General features: G+C 44.5%; 1 protein-coding gene across 4 annotated transcripts in view; it reads left to right on the forward strand.

The window, feature by feature from the left end:
- LOC147623488 (protein ENHANCED DOWNY MILDEW 2-like) overlaps nucleotides 1-20,070 on the forward strand; it is a 69,366-nt gene that overhangs the window by 48,165 nt on the left and 1,131 nt on the right. For 3 of the 4 annotated variants that reach the window (XM_086821652.1, XM_086821651.1, XM_086821654.1), the window contains 11 exons: nucleotides 1,283-1,364; nucleotides 1,508-1,941; nucleotides 2,091-2,279; nucleotides 2,364-2,484; nucleotides 2,582-2,683; nucleotides 2,778-2,837; nucleotides 19,291-19,332; nucleotides 19,442-19,552; nucleotides 19,650-19,706; nucleotides 19,819-19,937; nucleotides 20,038-20,070. The exon at nucleotides 20,038-20,070 is cut by the window's right edge and continues 28 nt beyond it. In XM_086821652.1, the coding sequence (XP_086677778.1) occupies nucleotides 1,283-1,364; nucleotides 1,508-1,941; nucleotides 2,091-2,279; nucleotides 2,364-2,484; nucleotides 2,582-2,683; nucleotides 2,778-2,837; nucleotides 19,291-19,332; nucleotides 19,442-19,552; nucleotides 19,650-19,706; nucleotides 19,819-19,937; nucleotides 20,038-20,070 (1,350 nt within the window). Of the gene's footprint in view, nucleotides 1-1,282; nucleotides 1,365-1,507; nucleotides 1,942-2,090; nucleotides 2,280-2,363; nucleotides 2,485-2,581; nucleotides 2,684-2,777; nucleotides 2,838-19,290; nucleotides 19,333-19,441; nucleotides 19,553-19,644; nucleotides 19,707-19,818; nucleotides 19,938-20,037 lie in introns of all 4 variants that reach the window. The other variant, XR_015269387.1, reaches the window with a different exon arrangement.

Here is a 20,070-nt window from a genome sequence, read left to right on the forward strand (position 1 = left end):
CGTAGTATCTAGGGGATAATTTTGGAGATTAACCCGTCCGCAAAGTCTCGGAATCTTTCGGACCTCGCAAATACACCATTGTTCCTTCAGAGAACTCTCTTGGTGAATGATGTCTATTAGATTAAAATCTGTCTGTCTTGAGCACTTCTAATAGATTCCTTCGCAACTTGTAATATTTCTTGCATGTCTTGCAAAAAAGTACGCGCTGCATCATGCTGAAGTCCTAAAAATCCCACGGTAACAGGTGATCTAGGTTGAAATATTTTTATAAGCAAAAAAGGACTAAAACCTGTACTCGTATGCTTAGTACTGTTATATGCAAATTCTAACATAGGAAGATAATCTTCTCATGAACCTTGTCTTTTGGAGACATATGCACAAAGCATGTCTTACCTACTCTTGGGCACTGATGACGTGAGTAGGGATGTCATAGCTTATTGTCCACGCTATGCATGATAGAGTTGATGAACCGACACTTCATGTTCGGACAAACATTGGAGTTAATGGTTGCACTTTTGAGTCGAAGTCTTTTTTTAAGTTTAGCTGAATGTTTGGTTCTGGCTCTTAAGTGCTTTAGGTCTAGAGTTTACAGTTCTCTAGTTTGCTATTTTATGTTGTTGTTTAGTATCTCAGCTCAAAAGGTTTAAGTTCTTATTAAGAAGAAGTATGTGTATGCTTTTGTGTGTGTGTGTGTGTGTGTGTGTTGTTTTTTTGTTTTTTTTAATAAAAGTTTCTTTCATTTATGTAATTCTTTTGTTTTGTTTTCTTGTTTTTGTTTTTTCTGGGTTTGTTTTGTTTTTTTGTTTGTTTGTTTTTGTTTGTTTGTTTGTTTTTTTGTTTTTGTTAATGTCTTAATTAAAAGTCTTCATTTGATATTATCATTTGATTTCCTCTCCTTAGTAGCTAGGTTTGTTAGTTTATTTATTTTTGATCTTTCAAATGCTTTGTTTGTCTTTGTCCTTCTTCAATATTATTTCTTTCTCAAATCTCTCAATTCATAAGTTCAGATTTTTCTAACCTTATGAAGGTATATATATTTCTTAATGAATATATATATATATATATATATATTTTGTGGGCAAGTTCTTGTTTGAACAAACAAATCGAATCCCAAAGGTTTGTTTTTGTTCTGTTTTCCTTGTGAACTATGTCTTTAGTCCCGTTTGAAAAAATGTGTTTCTTGTTTCAGATTTACTATTGCAGAGCAATGTTTATGTATATGAGATGTTTTATTTAAACCGTGCAACAATGTATACTCAACACAAGCGTGCTGTTTTGACAGTTATTGGAAAGTCAAACCAGATGTATCTGATTTGCATGCAAGCCTTCTCTTGATGAAGAAGCTGAATTTGGGCTCCTTATTTGTGAGTCTGGATTCCACCCTTCAAAGAAGCAACTAGAGAGACCTAATATTATGTAAATGCTAGGGGCATTTCTCTTTAGAAGTATTGGTTTTTTATTCTTGTAAATTTTTTTTGTTTAGTTGGGTTTTCAAATTTGGCTGCAGCCTATTGACAGACTAGTCCTACCAAGAATAATGACACCATCTGGCGAGTTGGGAGATTCGGATGCAGATAGTGATAGCAAGCCTTTATCTTTCAAACGTTCTAGGAGGCATAAAAATGCAGAATTTCATACAGATGAAGATCTTGGTGGAAGTCACACTAGAAGTGGTTCAATGAACAAGAGCAACACACCTAGTTTTGACAGTGACCAAGAATCGCTCCCTTTAAAGAGAACACCAAGGTCAAGAAAAGGGAGGCTGGGTGCTTGCAAAGGTCACCATGATCAGAGTGAAGTTTTATCACCTAGTAAGGAAAATGCTGATCATGTTCTGCTCAGCTCAAAATTGCATGCTTTGAAGACAAGAAAAGCAACCTTTCAAACAAGGGAAGACCGTCTGGTGTCAGATAACCTACAAACAAGAGATCATGAACCCGAGTAATTTTAATGCCTCCTTTTGTTTTTCCAGCTTTCCAGTTTTGGTCCTCAAATGGACAGTTCTGCTTATACTGAGACCTATACTGTGAAAGTTAATGATTCTTCTTTGCTCTATCGGACTTTAATAGTACTTTTGGTGTTGGAATCAGAAAACATGAAACTTCCTTGAGTTATCAAGGACGAGGTTTGGATACTGTTGCGGTTGAATCAGGTGCTCTGGGAAAGGCAAACACTTCAGCTGTACCACTACACTTTTATGAAGGCCTAGAGAATTCGCACAGCTCTGGTCAGGCTGGAGGGAAGCAGAATTTACTAGAGCCTGATGATATTAAGAGCAGGTTAGTGACACAGTGACCACAATTGGCTTGCAGGGGGAGACCAGGATCACTTTTTTTAGCATGATTGAAACAAATGATATGCAGGATCACAAAGATTATGAGGGAGTCGTCACATGACACACACTATGGTTGCGAACTGGGTTCAGAACACCTGTATCTGACTGGACCCTTTCCTACAGTCAGCAAATTGTGGGCTCTAACATCAGTAAGCACAATGCCACTTGAATTATTTGGTTAATGAGTTTGAACTGTGACTGGAGTCAAGTAAGGTACTCTTACAGTAACATTTTTTGATCTTGCAGGCAGGTCACCGGGCTTTGGATTGCCTTGACAGAGGTGGCAGCCTTGAAGAGGCAGAAAACATATGCCCAAAAGAGTCATTGACAGAATTTTTTGCAAATGAGGTTTAACATTCTGCCAACCTAATGAATATCTAACCAAGTGTACAAATTAATTTTGTGATTGCATATTATAGCCTTAATGTTGGCATCCCCTCAGGCTGCTCTGCGGGAGTACGGGGTTTCACAATTCTTCCCTGCAGCCAGCAAGCAAAAAGAGGTATCCTACTATTGCTTAAGCAAAAAATACCTCAATGGTTTAAAGGTTTGTGAAAGACTGAAATCGAGAAAACTGTAACGAGCTTTGCATTAATCTTTGTGTCTCATATGGATTTCGAGGATCTTTTCAGGCATAGGGGAAAGTAAGATGGCACCCCTGAATAACGCTATTTCTTCTTCCACTACTTAGTGAGCCTTGTATTGACTGACTTTGTGTCCTTGCAACTGCCCTCCCTAATCCCCACGATGATGTTAGTGGGTTTAAAGGAGTCAAGACATGTCGGATATATTCTCGCTGGTCACTCATATGGTTTTGGTTTCCGTACCAGCTCATGTAGTGCACTAGGCCATTTCAAGTGCTCTCTCACCTGCTGTTTAGAGACAGGGTTTCAACTTTATGATATTGCGACATAGTTGAAGCCTTCATGCCTTACTTACAGCCCTTAAGCACCTTGCAGGAACATTAACGCAAGCGCATGAGAGAAGAGAGAGAGAGAGAGAGACAGGTTTTCCAGTATAATGTATTATGTACATAGGAAAAGGTTACAAAGGCCATGGGCCTTCCCAAAAGGGCTATTGACTACTTCTACTGCCTATACATGATCCAACTCCAAGATGGAGAGAGATGAAATGATGCAAAAAATGCTACTTCTAGTTATATGATGTTTGGATGCTGGTCGGCCAGCTTCAACTGCTCTCGGCCAGCTGATTTGTCCTCCAACATGATATGTGTGACATAAAATGCCAAACTCTTCACCATGATTACTGATAAATGCTGCCGACTCTCACACAATGTTGTCAATTGATATTCTACTGCTGCCGACCTGATATATGTGTGCTGGACTGCTGCCAACCTGTGCATGCTGATGAAGATGCCCTAAATGCATCTAATATTGCTGCCTAATGAGGGATATGATCAGGGATTAGACATGGCACTGCCTTGTGCACGTGATAGATATCACTAGGTATCTTTCATTGTTGCTGCTAGCACAAGTGTACTGAGTAGTTCTACGCTCGGAAAGAGGATGAATTATACCGACTCTTCCTAGGGCCAAACGGGAAAGAAGCTTGGAGGAAACTCCGAGCACACTTATCACTCTGGTCTCATTCTTTGCCCGATACATAGTTTCCAATACATCCCATGCATCCCACCAAAGCCGGAGATCCACTTGATCCTAGTAACTACAGGGCGGTGATGATTGGCTACACATTGGCCAAACTTTGTGCATCGTTGTTAGAGGCGGAGCTCAGTTCATTTGCAGAGAGACACGGATGTAGAACCTCAACATAGGCAGGCTTTCGGAGGAGCCACTCTACCCTTGACCGCAGCTTCAACCTCCATGCCATCATCGAGGAGGGTAGAGCACAACATCAAAAGGATTTACCAATGCTTTGTGGATTCTGCAAAGCCTTTGATACTGTGCTCCGTACACCGTTCAGGAGATGGGAGTTCCTGATATGGTTTGGAGCATCCGTGCCCTCTATGACTCTGTCACCAGATGAGTGAGAGCCCCATGAGGTATGTCGCAGGAGATTTCCAACACTATTGGGGTGAAACAAGGCTGCCCTCTATCATAGCAATCTCTAATCTAGAATCCTATAGTCCATCTACCTAGTGGTCACAGGCTCTAGGCTCCCACACATGTATCATGGGGAGCCTTGGGTATGGGCCTTGCTAGGTCACTTGGAGATTTTCTTGCATTCAAACAGCTTTTCGATCCGAGGCGGAGACCGACTTAGCCTTGACATCAACTCTTCCATGCCTCTGGATGGCTGGCCCGGATACTAGATCCTTCTATTCCACAGTGCCCGGGAGTGTTCACCAGGCACAGTATACCCCTGGCAATTCATGGCACAGGCGAGTACTCCGCTTTACTCACCTTCTCTATTGTGTTTCATGGCAGATTGGAGAGATCAAAGACTCCCTTAGATGACCTCAAGGGATGCACCTTGCAAAGGGTGAGGGTGATTGGTTTTCACGCACATGAATGGCACATCGAGAGAGAGACCATGGCGGCTATGGATGTGGAAGGGCCGGCCAATTACAAGTCTCCAGTGGGACTCACGAGAGTGGACATGGCAAGATACAGAGGACAGAGAGGAGTCGCTTGGTACCCCCTTCTTTGCTTACACGGCATGGCTGGGCCGCAGGATTCAAATGTCAGAGGTGGTGGGCGCTCCAACAACAGCAACACATTGGCAGTCCCAAGGCCTCCCGCCGCATTTTCTCGTAGGGGACTGTGGAAGCTCACTCTTTTCCTATGGCAACTGGCACATAGAAGCTTAGCAGTCGGCACTTGGTTCGCCATCGAGGGCAAACCAACATTATGTCAAAGGTGTGGCCATCCCCAAAAGTCTCAATGTCACTGTCTTTGGGATTGCCCAAAGGCTCAACAAGTCTGGCCGAGGATCCTATGCATTTTTCACTATGGATCGGGCTCTCGCCTGTATTGTTATGTGGGGCATTGTTGCTTGGGCCCTTGACGCCACGATTATCATGCCGTATGAGGAGGAAGGTGAATAACCCTTCACGTCTCACACCTTTGTATTTCCACTGTGCAAGTTTCAGCTCCACATATTGGTCATTGGACCCCAAGTTCTAGCCAAAGATGGGAGATTTGTAGAAGAACAACCGCGTGGCATATATGGAGAGTTCGATGCAGCAAAGCCATCGAAGGCATCCTCACCCCACCAGTGAAGTCTATCCAAAGCAGCTGGCTCGATATCATTCATACCCTCCAAGGTCAGTCGGAGAAGCTTCAAGGTAGCTCAGACCGCATGAGGAAGCGACGGGAGGCCTTCCTCAACATCTAGCGGCACAGTCTCTTTCTTACAAATAGTGGTGGCGAGCCCACTTGGCATTACAAATCACCTATGTGGTTATTTCCCCTCCCCCCATTGTATGAGATAGCCTTCTCCTCCCAAGTGCATCCTCCCCTTTGTTCATCTTGACTCGCATTTCCCCTTTGGAGAAGGTTTTGTAATTGGCCATTCTGGCTGTTTTTTTCGGTAACTGATAGAAGTATCTTTTTCCCTGGAAAAAAAAAAGCTACGTCACTATAAAAGGCCATTATGCTTGTTTTATAAATCCATGAACCCTAGCCAAGTATCAACCTATTAATCCCTAATCATGCCCCCCAACCCCACCGGATTAGTCTCTAGACCATAGATTAGTGCCCAGGTACATAACAACCAGTATGCTTTGAACCATCCCTAACTAATCTGTCAATGAATAGCTAGAGCATTATTTGCCCTCCTTGTGATTTTTGAATGGACAGAGGATTGTGATGTAGCCTATGAAAAGCTAAAGCAAGCATTAGTATTAGCACCAATCCTGCGTTCACCAGATTGGTATACGATTTTCCATGTTCACATTGATGCTTTAAATTTTGCAATTGGATGCATCCTAGCCCAACTTGGGGAGCACAATATGGATTTTCTAGTGTCATATGCTAGTCGACAACTTAATCCGCTCCTCGGAGGCTACTGAAGTTGACTGTTGTAGGGCCGGCTTGAGATGATCCTAAGCACTCAAGAGACTGGCTTCAAATTTGTCCTCAAATGCTGGGCTAAAGCCATGTGCCCGCATCTCTGTGGAGATCCAATCTCGTGCTTTGAGGCCAAGGGTTCCCCCGGGTCGGAGTGTGGGCAAAGATCCTAGCTAGGAGGAAGTCCCTCCAAGGCTCACGGCTCGAAAGAATACCTCGAACAATCAACTTGCCCAATAGGGCATGACTTTGAATGATGATGCCTAGGTCCCCTCTGCGTCGCAACTGAAGGATTCACTCTCCATGCCACCTTGGCCTTGGCCGGTATCCCATCTCTGCCAGTCCACAGAAAGTTTTGGATCAAATGCTGAACCTGACCAATACATGCCCGGGAGAAAGACAAGAAAGAGTTAATGTACGTCATAGTAGCAAGAAGAACTTCGCTCACCACCACTATCCGGCCAGCTAGGGAAAGCTTGGCCGAACTCTAGTATAATAGAATGCTCAGAAGAAGGGGGGCGAGCTGCTGCTCAGGGGAGATGCCAATACCAAACTGGCATCTGAGATAACGAATTGGAGTTTCGTCGGGACCCACTGAAAAGCCTCAATTGGATGCCAAGTCGGGGCAGGCGATGAGCCAACCCAAAATCCACCTGCTGGGGCAATGGACACCTAATTGTATCTCGGGAAGCCATCTAAGAAGTTATAAGCTTCCACCCCAGCCACTCTTTCTAAAACATGCTCTGTGTATAGTAATGAGTAGTGATCTCTGCTGCAAGTTCTCGCATTCACTTTCTTCAAATCAACACATATGCGAAGCTCCCATTTTTCTTGGGTACAATCATAATTTGGTAATAGCCAATCAGTGTGCTCAATCTCGTAAATGAAATACACAGCAATGTGGTAAATACTGTCTTGTGTTGATTTTCGGGTGCGATGGGGACACTTGGTAATATCCAGACAAACCATCGAAGAAGCTGTAGCTTGACTCTCTATAAAACATGCTCAGTATAAAACAATGGGTAATGATCTTTTGGCATGGCTCCATTGACTTTTTATGAAAATTCTCCACACTTGTAGCTTCCCATTTTTCTTTGTCGCCGGCACAATGATAATGGGTGATACCCAATCAGTGTGCTCTATTTGCAACAATAAGATTATTAATTTCTTCTTGTATGAAATATTTTGGATTCATTTGATAAGGTCTTTGCCTTGTTGGTCTAGATCTTTCTAGGATAGGGATTATGTGTTGTACCACCTCAGGCGCGATACTTCCTTCATATCTACGTATTTTCAGGCAAAGCAATCCTTGAATTCTCTTAGCACGTCTACCTATCACCAGCCTAGACATCTCCTAGTATGAAAGGGGTCTGGTGGACACCAAGACGTCTAAATATTTGGAAAGTACAAGCTTTGGGAATGGGGGATTATCCTAGAATACAAAGGATCACACTCCTAAAATCTAGGGGGTTTACTATTTTTGGCCGCACTCCGATGGAAATTCCATTCGCATCATTACGTCTAGAATTGAGCAAATGGGAGGACATGCCAAAGCACATTTGGCAAGAGATCTATGAGTTGGGATATTTTTAAAGGTAAAGATTATGGGAGAAACCATCTTTTAGATTGGGACGTGTGGCAAGAAAGTGGATTAAAGTGAGACAATTGGCCTCACACTTGTCAGAAAGTGGATCAAAGTGAGACAAGTGGCCTCACACTTGTCACTTTAGCTACTGAGGCCACTTGTCACTTCAGCTACTGTGTGACTCTCCACTTGTCATTATAGCCTTCTCTTGCCATTTTAGCTCATGGGAGGCCCAAAGCTATAAATTGGAGCCCTCTCTCTTCATTTGGAGGAGGCTCTCTTGCTACACACTAGCCTCTACCACCGTTACAGGCTGCCCTAATGTTGGTTGCTCTCTTTCTCTCTCTTGAAGCTGCCCATGAATGTGTGTACCGGATGTTGGGGACTGTTTTGAAGGCTTCCATCACGAAGAAATACTGAAGGCAAGGATATTTGATCATTGTATTATGATTTCCAGCCATTGTACCAGTTGTACTAGCTGCACCAGCCGTTGTGCTGTACCAACCAATGTACCGGTTGCACCAGCTCTTATACTAGCTGAACCGGCTGCACCAGCTCTTGTACCTGCTGTACCAGCCATTGTACCGGCTGCACCAGCCCCTATATCTGCTGTTCCAACCCATGTACTTGCTGTACCGGCTGAGTGGAGGGCTGTACATACTGTTTTCAGATTCTGTACCTGCTGTACCAGCCATTGTACATGCTGTACTGACTGAGTGGAGGGCTGTACCTACTGTTTCAGATTCTGTAGCTGCTGTACCAGCTCTATTGGTGCTGCCCTGACCTGTTTTGGTTGCCCATGGTGTTGCCCGACTTGTTCATGGTGATGTATATGGTGTATTATTTGCTTCAGCTGAGTTTTTGTCACAAGACCCATGGTGATGGGGAAGATCAGTACCCTCATGGGAAGCGGTGGTTTACAGACATTCATGGTATTTAGGGGCTTCTTTTGATGATAGCCTGTGTGTATGGTCCAATGATGGTTGTATATGGATAATCCGGCATCTCCCATGGGGAGAGTAAGGTCCTCAAAGCTTGTACATGTTATATTTCTCCTTGGGTAATCGAGTACTCTTGGGGGGAGAGGGGGGGGGGTCGGTCCATTCCGGCTTCTATGTGGTGTCAGCTCTGCATATCTGTCTTTTATAGTTCCGTGGATTAAGTGGCATATGTGTTAAGGTTGTGGCCAATTTCAGTGTTAAATTGCATTAATGGTCAAGTGTTTTGCAAAACCCCCGGGCCTTTCGGAAGTTACATTGGTATTAGAGCATTGGCTCTTTCACACTCTTGTGTGAAGATGATCTTGTTGGGATATAAACATTGGCTATTAGTGTAGTTAAATACACCCGGCCTATCCACTTATGGGAGCAATCGTGCGTGAGGCTCAAAGACAACCGATATGAAGAAGTATCATTTGGCTGGCATGGTGGGTTCATAACCCTCACGTCACAGGATCAAACCTGGAAAAGAAAAGCTAAGTGTACTTTGAGTTTGCAAAGTTGGTGCTTTTGCTACGTATTGCGAAGTACTTTTGAGGTTCACTAACCCTTGTATGCTTGTACAAGGAGAACATTGTGTTGTTGTTTTTCTTGACATGGTTTCAGGGAAACATTGTCTATGGCTCCCTTCATTTGGGATGCATTGGACTTATGAAACTCATGGTTATCTCATTGATTGAGGATTGTCCGAAATGCCTATAAAACTATTGGTGGTCGAAATGCCTATGAGTTATGTGTAGTAGAAATGTTTATGAAGCACCGCGATATCTATGCCTGTGAGTGATTCTTATACACACTTGAGCCCACCTCTCCTTTAAGGTGTGGTGTCAGAGTACCAACACAGAGTGTAAGTGGTAGAGTGGACATGACGCTTGGTTGGCAGGGGACTTATGTCTACGCCAAGGGTCATGTGGACCGACACCTTGTTGGTAGGTGACTATGTCTACGCCAAGTGTCAATAAATTGGAATCTGATAAGCTAGGGACCTAATGTCTGCGCTTAGATCCAATGGAGGTTCTACATCTGCGTGTATGGTTAATTGGTCTTCTATTTCTCGGCCTTGTGTTTGAATGTTTGAGCATGGAAGCCAATGCGTTTGATGTGACACTGGTGATTGGGGAACGAGTAACTACTCCTTGGAGTTGGATTCGACTTGGAGTATGGACAGAGAGACATGATTATGATATTTGGACTTATGGGACTGTTTCTGTCTCGCTCATTTATTTTGGGATATGATCATGATATCTGGACTTATGGGACTCTTTTTGTCTCGCCCATTTATTTTGGGACATGGTTATGAAATCTGGACTTATGGGCTCTTTTTGTCTCACCCATTTATTTGGGACATAATTATGATATCTGGATTAATGGGACTGTTTTGTCTCGCCCTTTATTTGGGACATGATTTTGATATTGGTATTATGGAGACTTATTTAGTCTCGCTCATTTATTTGGGGCATGGACTCTTGCAGTTATATTGGATCTGGTCTCGCCTACTTGATAGGACATGATTATATCTTGGATATATGGCTTGAAACTTAAAGTTGTGGATAACTTTTAAGAAACTGTGGAGGATGTTACTAGATTGGATATTTCCCAGTATGAAAGGGGTCTGGTGGACTCCAGGACGTCTAAATATTTGGAAAGTATAAGCTTTGGGAATGGGAGATTATCCTAGAATACAAAGCATCACACTCCTAAATCTAGGAGGGTTACTATTTTTGGCCCGACTTTGATGGAAATTCCGTTTGCGTCATTACGTCTGGAATTGAGCAAATGGGAGGACATGCCAAAGCACATTTGGTAGGGGGTCTACGAGCTAGGATATTTTTAAAGGTAAAGATTACGAGAGAACCCATCTTTTAGATTGGGACATACGTCAAGAAAGTAGATCAAAGTGAGACAAGTGGCCTCACACTTGTCAGAAAGTGGATCAAAGTAAGACAAGTGGCCTCACACTTGTCACTTCAGCTATTGTGTGGCTCTCCACTTGTCATTATAGCCTTCTCTTGCCATTTTAGCTCATGGGGGGCCCAAATCTATAAATTGGAGCCCTCTCTCTTCATTTGGAGGAGGCTCTCTTGCTACACACTAGCCTCTACCACCGTTTACAGGCTGCCCTAATGCTGGTTGCTCTCTATCTCTCTCTCTTGAAGGTTGCCCATGGAGTATATTGGCTGTTGGGGACTGTTTTGAAGGCTTCCGTAGCAAAGAAATACTGAAGGCAAGGGTATTTGATCATTGTATTATGATTTCCAGCCATTGTACCTGTTGTATTAGCCCTTGTACCTACTGTACCAACCAATGTACCGGTTTCACTAGTAGTTGTACGGGCTGTACAGGCTGCACCACCCCCTGTACCTGCTGTACCAGCAATTGTACCAGCTGCACCAGCCCCTATATCTGCTGTTCCAGTCCATGTACTTGCTGTACCAGCTGAGTGGAGGGCTGTACCTCTTGTTTTCAGATTCTGTACTTGCTGTACCAGCCATTGTACATGCTGTACCGGCTGAGTGGAGGGCTGTACCTACTATTTCAGATTCTGTAGCTGCTGTACCAGCTCTATTGGTGCTGCCCTGACCTGTTTTGGTTGCCCATGGTGCTGGCCGACTTGTTCATGGTGATGTATATGGTATATTATTTGCTTCAGCTGAGTTTTTCTCACATATGGCATCTTGAAGACCCGTGGTGATGGGGAAGATCAGTACCTTCAAGGGAAGAGGTGGTTTACATACATTCATGGTATTTAGCCTGTGTATGGTCCAATGATGGTTGTATATGGATAATCCGGCATCTCCCATTAGCTATGGTTTGCCAAGTATGAAAGCCCTTGCCATTGAATTTTTTAGGGTGTCCTTTTGAATCTATTTGAGCAAGGTCTTACCACTTGGCTCATAGCTCAAGGGCAGTGTCTAATGCTTTACAAAAGTTAGATCAATACAAAGATCAACCATCCATCCCAAAATGGCCTTCTCCATACGAATGTATATTAGTACTAATGAAATCACTCAAATTCATTTCCCTAGCATAATGATGATGATAAGGTTTTAATTTTCTAGTGCAATTGGCCTTTTTGAATTTTTTCATGGCTTTCACTTACTCGACATATTTGGGCATTGGATGATTTTGAATATGATGAAATCAATGTGCAGAAAATAGAGTGATTTGGAGTGGATGATTGAAGCACCAAGTCAAGGGGGTTTTGGGATGTGAGTTGATAGGAGCTTGTAGCAACTTCCCAATGGTTATGTATGAATCACCAATGGTTCCAAAATGTTGAGATGAGGATTGATTAATCAAGGATTAGTGAGATTAACTCACTGTTATGATTACAGAAACATGGGATGTTGGAGTATGCAATTAGTCATCTTGCACTTGACCAATGTCAAAATGCTTCAAGACGGGTGTAGAGCAAGATGTCTACTTGTGATTAGAGCCCACAAGTAAGAGATTTGATGACTTAATGAAAGATTAATGAAGTAATTACGAAAACTTCTCTCTGAGAAGCATACAGGCTGAGATCTCCTATTTAGAGCCCTCCATTGCAAAAATTGACATCACCATTGTGTCCGGCATGTGCAAAAACCCTTGTGGGTGAGAGGAATTAGAAGATATGCAAATCACTAGAAAAAATAGGCGCCTGTGAACAATGCGAGCGGCGGTGCAGTGCGAGCTGATTTGGACCATTGAAGTACCAAGCATGTGCACCTCTAAGTTGGGAACCTCCTTGAATTTGAACTTTATCAAATGGTTGAGTGTGGGAGGAGCAATCAAAGCTCCATGGCTAAGAGGTATGGAGAGAATCAGAAAATTGATTAATATTACTAATTATAATTCATAATATTAACTAACTCATAATGCAGGCATAGGGGACTGGATCCATGCTCTGATACTAATTGTTGGAGATCATGGGGGCTCATCAATGAACACAATTAAACATAATGGAGATGACGATTAGGCTAAACAAGTGGGATTAGTAATAAGTACACATGATTACTATTAATGGCATGGTAATGACAACATAATGATGAGTAGAAGAGTGTGTTGATCTTGTATTAGTGAGCCTCTTATATAGGCAAGTACAAAAGCTAATCAAGAGCGTAGTTAGAGTAGATCCAAAGGGAGATTGACTGGTGTACTTTCTCACTAGGTCAAAGACTTTCACATGGTTATGGGATTTACCTTCTCTTCTAGGGAGTGGGTGAGGGATTAATCTAACCTGACTATTCTTTTCACAGCCTACCAGCATGGAGACCGTGACATGAGGGGATAGAGCAACTGTGAAGATATGTCTGACGTTCTAGGAGCTCTGAGTTACCTCATAATTGAAAAGTTCATCTTTTGTTGAGAGAATACAGTCAAATTGGGGTCAGAAGAGTGTTAGCTACAAGTAGTTGTGTTTCTAGGGGGGTAGCTGATGAGTTAGGAAGGTCATAATGATCCTTTGGGATTCACGGGAAGCTGTTTTAAGTTGAGTCTGACGATCAGAAGCCAGATAGAAGTCTGACGAGTTTTGGGGCAAATTGGTCATTCTGGATCAGGTGTAACTTGATTGTGATCAGCTAAGTGTCTATAGAGTTATATCTATGTGAGGTTTGAGTGTTTAGAGGTTCTAGACTCTAGAGGTGTTAGAGGACTCAGAGCTGAGAAAGTCTGCTCCAATTGAGTTAGCCGTCAACAATCAGCAATCAGAGGTCAGATCAGTCAATATAAAGGCAGTTGTGGATATAGCAGAGAGTCTAGGAAGTCATATCCTCATGAGATTAGGGCAGCCTAAGGGCTAGGAGGATTCGGTGGACATGAAAGAGAAAATTCTTGATCCAGGTAGGGCTTTGAAGTCTGTTGGCTCTGTCTCCGAAAGCAGAATTGGTAACCGTTAAGTTCAGTTGGATCAGTGTCGGCAGAAGGTCCGCAGAGCATCAGGGGATGTTTAGTGTGATTTTGGGGTTGAGAGATTGACGCTAGATGGACCAGGAGGACAATAAGAGAGGAAAGAGGACACATTTTGGGATCGGACTTTGCATTAGACATCCGAGCCAGTTTACAGGCAACTAGGGCAGATTAGTGTCGTCAGGGCGTCAATAAAGGGGAGTCGACAAGTTCTAAGAAAATCATGATAAAGTGTTTGTGGTTGGCTGTCACTGGAGGACACATTGGAGGTAACGAGGACGTATTTCTGTCTGGAATCTGCTGCAGACATGTGTTCTAAACTACGGTCAAAATTTGTTCATTTCTGTGTCAGTCATTTGAAGCAATTTTCAGTGAGTTTTTCTGTTAGCAGTAGCTTAGAAGAGGGTTGGCCAAGAGTTTGGTGAGTCCTTGGAGTAATGGCTAAAAGGTTAGCTGAAGCAGGAGGATTGAAGAGGATCCAGGAGGACTCATTTTGGGGATGGAGACAAAAGGAGGATTTCGGAGGTGGTTTCCTATCATTTTTGCATCAACTAAAATGAATTCAGGTCAGCAAAGGAGTGATGATGAGTGCTGTGAAGTTCTGAGATAGGTTTTTGAAGTGTGCTGATGTTGGCAGACAGTTTTTTGCTTGGGGTCATCAACTAGTGTCTGATTTGGGTGACGGTCAATATTTGATATGTTTGGGAGAGCTGGGAGAGATTTAGATCAGCTACTCGTTAGCTGGGGTCAGCTGAGGCTTTTAGGCTTAAGATCTGAAGTCTTGGAGGTTTGATTTGACTGTGGAGGACAATTGGAGGTAACAGCTAGGTCGGACTGGAAGGTGTAGAGGTACCCATCTGAGTCAGCCAAGAGTCAAAGGTTAGAATCAAAGCTGATTGGTGCCTTTTAAGCTGGGATCCTACAGTCCCCAAGTTCTGATCCTTACACATTTTCTTCTTGTGTGTTTGTTGGTGGTGTTATAGAGGCTATCACCCAACCACCACATGAGCTACTTGTGCCCGAGGGGGCACAGGGGGTGTTGGTAGAGGAGGGGGGGGTGCGATGTGCCAGCAGTGCTCATGGAAGCCGATGATCTGGACCCTCTAAAGTGAGCCACCATGAAAGTCCTCTGCTGGGGAAAGGGTTAGATGTCCATGACATCTGACTGAGAAAATGGGAGCTCTTGGGTTTGAGCCTAGTACCGCCAAGGGGATGTCATGACGCGTGAAAACTCCTGTTGGGATAAGTCGGAGCTTATATGTGTGTAACAGTGTGTGAACAGCCCCTTAAAAGGCTGGTAGTGTAAGTGTCTTGCGTGTGAACCACCTCTTAGGAGGGTGGATTAGCATGCATTAAATAAGGGTCAAATGGTTTGGTGTGAGAAAGCCCTATATAACAAGAGCTTGTACTTCATGTTAACATATAAATCAATCTACATTGAGTCATGTAATCATCTCTCTCTAGAGCGTTCTCTCTCTCTCTCTCTCTATTAATATCTGCATGGACATGTTTAATCCCCCATAGGCTTTGCACTATCCTTACCCTAAATGTGAACATGGTATCAGAGCGTAGGTTTTAGGGTCTCTATTTTTAAGGGTTTCGTCCCCTCTACTCAACACCTTATCTGCCTGCCATATTTACTGTCCATCAGTTCCATGTCGAGCTGTCGTCGCCTTCATGCCTGAGTGCGTAGGTTCTGCTGACATCAGCTCACCATAACCATCTACCAACATTGTTATCGCTGCATCTGCTGCTGCTGCGGCACCAGTAATCACTGCATCAGTCGACGACCACCTGTGCTTCGGCCCCCTCTCCATGTGCTCGTTAAGTCCTAGAGGGGGTTCTACCAGTCGGGGGGGATGGCAGAGTCTATGGCGAGGAGTCAGGACTACGTGCTCTCTGCCTCTGATCTCTGTGAGGCGTCTATCCTGAGCCTCGTGAGGAAGCCACTTGAAGCTAGTCCACTCACTAGAAGACTTGGCTGCCCAGAACTGAGGGGCCCCCAGGCTATGTGTCAATGCACGCCCAGAGGGTGACCACTGGGCATCCTGAAGAGGCGGTTCCAGATCAACGGTTGTCGGAGGCCAGGGGGAGCTGTTGTAGGGCTCGCTTGAGGTGACCCCAAGCTCTCATCAAACTGGCTGCAAATCTGTCCTCGAAGGTGGTGCTCAAGCCTTGGGATCAGGCCTCCGTGAAGATACACACTGAGTCCAGGGGCTGCCAAGTAAGGGGGTCCGGGCTGAGATCCAATCCATCAGAAGGAACAAAAGGTGAAGATGTTATCCAGGCTGCTCCTATATTGGATGAAGCCGGCTTGGGTTCCATGGATCAGGCCAGGGAGATGAGGTTGCAGGCGATGGCTGGTGGATTTGCCGAGGATTTTGTAAGGGTTTCTTGAGTGGGTGATTGGGCGCAGTGCCGAATCTCCAAACGGTCACCACCCTCCTTCGGAATCAAGTGAATCAACCCCTTAGAGAGTCTCTCCGGCATGTGACCTGAGGCCATGATCTCATTGAAAGCGGCCATGAAACCATCTTCCATGAGATCCCAGTGACGCAGAAAGAGAGACCAGCAAGCCATCCTCGCCTGGACACTTGCCCCATGGAAGGGCATAGAGTAAATCACATAACTCGGTCAAAGAGAAAGGGGAGCACAAAAGGTTCTGGAGGAACGGGGGCACCACCTCCCGTGTATGCTCCGGGCTCTCTCTCTTGCCTCCACCTGAGGGGTGAGGGAATCTGCTAAAAGAAGATTTCAAAAAAGAAACTTGTGGCTATGGCCGGAATCTGGTGGAGCATCTGGGCTCCTCAGCCTCTGGACCATCTCTGCGATAGTGAGGGCTTGTCTCTCTCAAAGAAGACCCTGTCCCCTGCCTGAGTCCAAAAGGCGGCCTTGGCATGGTATCGATACTTCACCCTCTCCTCACAATCGATCGAATCTCTGTGCAGGTTTACTCCAACTGAGACTCCACGCACGGTCTGTTTGGGGTCACTAGGCCCCCCTCCTGCTCTCTGAACCTGGTGAGTAGGTCCTGAGCTGCGCTCTGTAGAATTGATCTCATAAAGTCCATAGTTGAGGCTAAGTTATTCATGGCATGAATAACTCTGCTTTTCCACTTCTAAAGCAAGGGTGATAACATGGACTAGTACTTGTTCCCCCTCTAGCTGTGAGCTTGCACTCTTGCACTAGACACATCTCACCCATCTTGCCGACAGTTGGTAGTAGATCTGTTTGCACCCATAGCCTAGCTGCAACCAGTGGAGCGTCACCACACAGAGCCCGCTGCCGACCTCCGCTGGGTCAGAGCCCGATGCCACCAGCACTACCGGTTCAGAGCCCGTCACCGCCATGTGCCGCTGCTTCAGAGCCCGCTGCCAACCAGCCAGATGGGCGGTGCCAGTGTCCAGCCAACCATCGCCACACTTGGTCAGCCCAGATCCGCTATCCAGACGGGTGGCGCAACTGTAACGCGCACTACCTCATATGACAGAAGCTCTGCTCTGCCTTTACCCAGCCTTGCACTGCTCTGCTCCGCCTCTGCCTCTGCCTCTGCCTGGTCCAGTGGTCTGCACGTCACTTTGTTGGCGCCTGCACCCACTGTCCACCTTCATGCCACCTCAACTGGCTCTGAGACTAGTTCCACTGCCTATCCTGCCTCTGCTCCAGCTCAGCTCACAGTTTCTGCTCCAACTTAGCCCACAGCCTCTGCTCTAGCTCATCCCACAGCCTTGCTGTCTCTTGTGCTTTTGAGGGGAAAAGAAGGAAGAAGAAGAGGATCAACTCAGACCTGCATCTTACATCTTGTTCACAGAGGTACATGTATTTTGGGCCTTTCTTTTGCATAAACTTTTTTTAACAAATTCAAAGCCTCTGTGCAGCATATTTGGGGATTCTTGTTCATAAGGGGAAGATTTGTGAAGTGGAAGCATTCATAGGCACTCTTGTACCTGTGCATATCATCTAGGCACTCCTGTTCCTGTGCAACACTCCCGGAGTCTTGTGTTAACTTATTCAAGTATACCACTTGTTTTTGGTATACTTCGGCGATCACCCGTCTTAGTTTCCATCCTGTAGCCACCAATATCCTCGCCAGCCCTGCCTGGAACCATTGGTGGTACCATCCTGTTGAAGAGGAAGCTTTCGGAAGATTATTTTCATCAAGAAGGCAACCAAGTTTTGCCGAGAGATCTTGCTTTCCATCACGGTACTGGTGGGACTTTGTTGGCCCTTAAATCATCATGTGGATGCATGAAGGACTGATTTTTGTGGGGAGAAGCCATGGTCCCGTCTGGGGCTTGGAGCAAGATTGAGGGGGAGCACCAGGGGAGTCTTGGGGATGACCTCAGGAAGATCTCTTGTGATTATTTACACCAACAAACCATATGTTTTGAGTACTGTTTTCATCAGTTGCAAATGTATTTGGAAATCTGGCACTAAGTGCCCTCAAAGCTTCTGAAAAACTCCTCCTTGCTAGAGGAGTTGTTGGTGGTCATCTTTGCCTACGTGTCTACAAACTTTCATGCTCTTCTCTATGGTGTTGTGAATGTTGTCGATGTCATTTCATTAGTCTTAATTGTATTAATAGTGATTTGGTTCCGAGTGAAGTTGAGATAAGGCCGTATAGCTGCTTCCTCTCTATTTAAAGGGGAGTTTGTTCCTCCTTGCCCAGTCACGGAGTATGAAGACCGGAGGTACATGGCAATTTCCTTGCACGAGGTGTAGAGACACACGGGAGGTTTGTTCGTCTTTGCCAAGGAGGACCAGATGTATGTGGCTTTTTCCTTGCATGAGATACAGAGACACAGAGGCAGAGTAAAGGAGGCAAGAGGACCATGGCCAAATACTCCTCACATCTGTATTCCATAATAATATGCTGGCGGTGAGTGCCGAGCTAGCGAGTCAGATAATGAGGAGATAGAAGGACACCCAACAAGAGCAAACTTAGAGACCACCACCACAAGGAGCCCTCACCACAATGTCCTACAGTTAGCTGCATCTAGGACTTGTCTCATGACATCTTAGAAACCTTGGGGAACCAGTTCTACTACCAAAAGGAGACTTCAGAGAGTGGAAAGAGGAATTGTGGGAATGTTCCAAAGACACATGGAAGAATCACCATAAGAGATTTCTTTCCTCCAAAGATGATTTTTTAAACCCGTATGTGTAACCATATTGCGTTCACAAAGAGTGAGCTTGCAGTCCTAGCACAGGCACACACAGCCAGGCTAGTGCTTCATGGTACTACTCTAGCTTATTCTGTGTTACAGTGACCTGCCCATATGCTGTACCAGCTCTAACGGATGTTCTATGCATCTCCTATTAGAGATTGCACACACATTGTACCTTCTTGGTCTTATTGGCTTTCCACGTATGCTAATAAATGCGCACAGATGGGATCATTTGGAGTTATTACACTTGTGGGTTGCTTTTCAATACAACAGCATATTTGGTCTCTTTAAATCATGTATTTGGTTTATGCACTGCGTTGTGTAGGTTGCCGAAAGAATCAATTACTACGCCCATGATGGAGATACGGTAAAACTTGTCCTTTTTGCACTTGAACTTTCCCTTGGTTATTTTATAAATTCTGAAACTAGCATTGAAACATTACTTTTCATTAATATGTAGCTTTTCAACTGTGAAGGTGGTGGAAATCTGCAGTCAGGCAGTTGATTACTTATCACTTCTGAAGGAGAGGCTTGCAAATTTGGGGAAACACTGCAACTATAAGAGATATATAATTAGTCAATCACAGGTACATTCTCGTCGGAGGATAAAGTAATGCAAGTATTGAATGCTTCTACTACTGTCAGTCTGCAACTGTGTGACGTGCTTGGGATGTGCAAGGGCAGAGTCATGATTTAAAAGAATGGATGAACCTGGAGGGGTTACCGACCGGATCAAAGCTGGTAAAGCTTCTATGTGCTTACTTGGGGTCATGTGATTGAAGGTTTCCTTGTGCAACTGTGCTTTGTGTGGGACTAGATCTGATTTGATTATTTTTTCCCTTCTCTGCGAAAGCTCGTATGTTTGAGCTTTTCTTTTGCTTTGTGGGGAGAGCAAAGCAACAAGATATTAGACTACGCGCTGGAGCTTAAGCCCAAGCTGATTGTTCTCATTGCTCCACTGTTTTCTCGAAGGTATACCTCTCTTTGGATACACATGACATGTTTAAAAGGGTGGTTTTATTTTAATTCCTTGGAATCTCTTGCTCATATTTGAGCTACTGCACTTCTCCAGGCTGGAAGAACATACAAGCTATAATCTTGTTTG

The sequence above is a fragment of the Cibotium barometz genome, chromosome 27 (assembly GCF_041138505.1).
Source record: "Cibotium barometz isolate CiBa-2024 chromosome 27, ASM4113850v1, whole genome shotgun sequence".
Taxonomy (NCBI): Eukaryota; Viridiplantae; Streptophyta; class Polypodiopsida; order Cyatheales; family Cibotiaceae; genus Cibotium; species Cibotium barometz.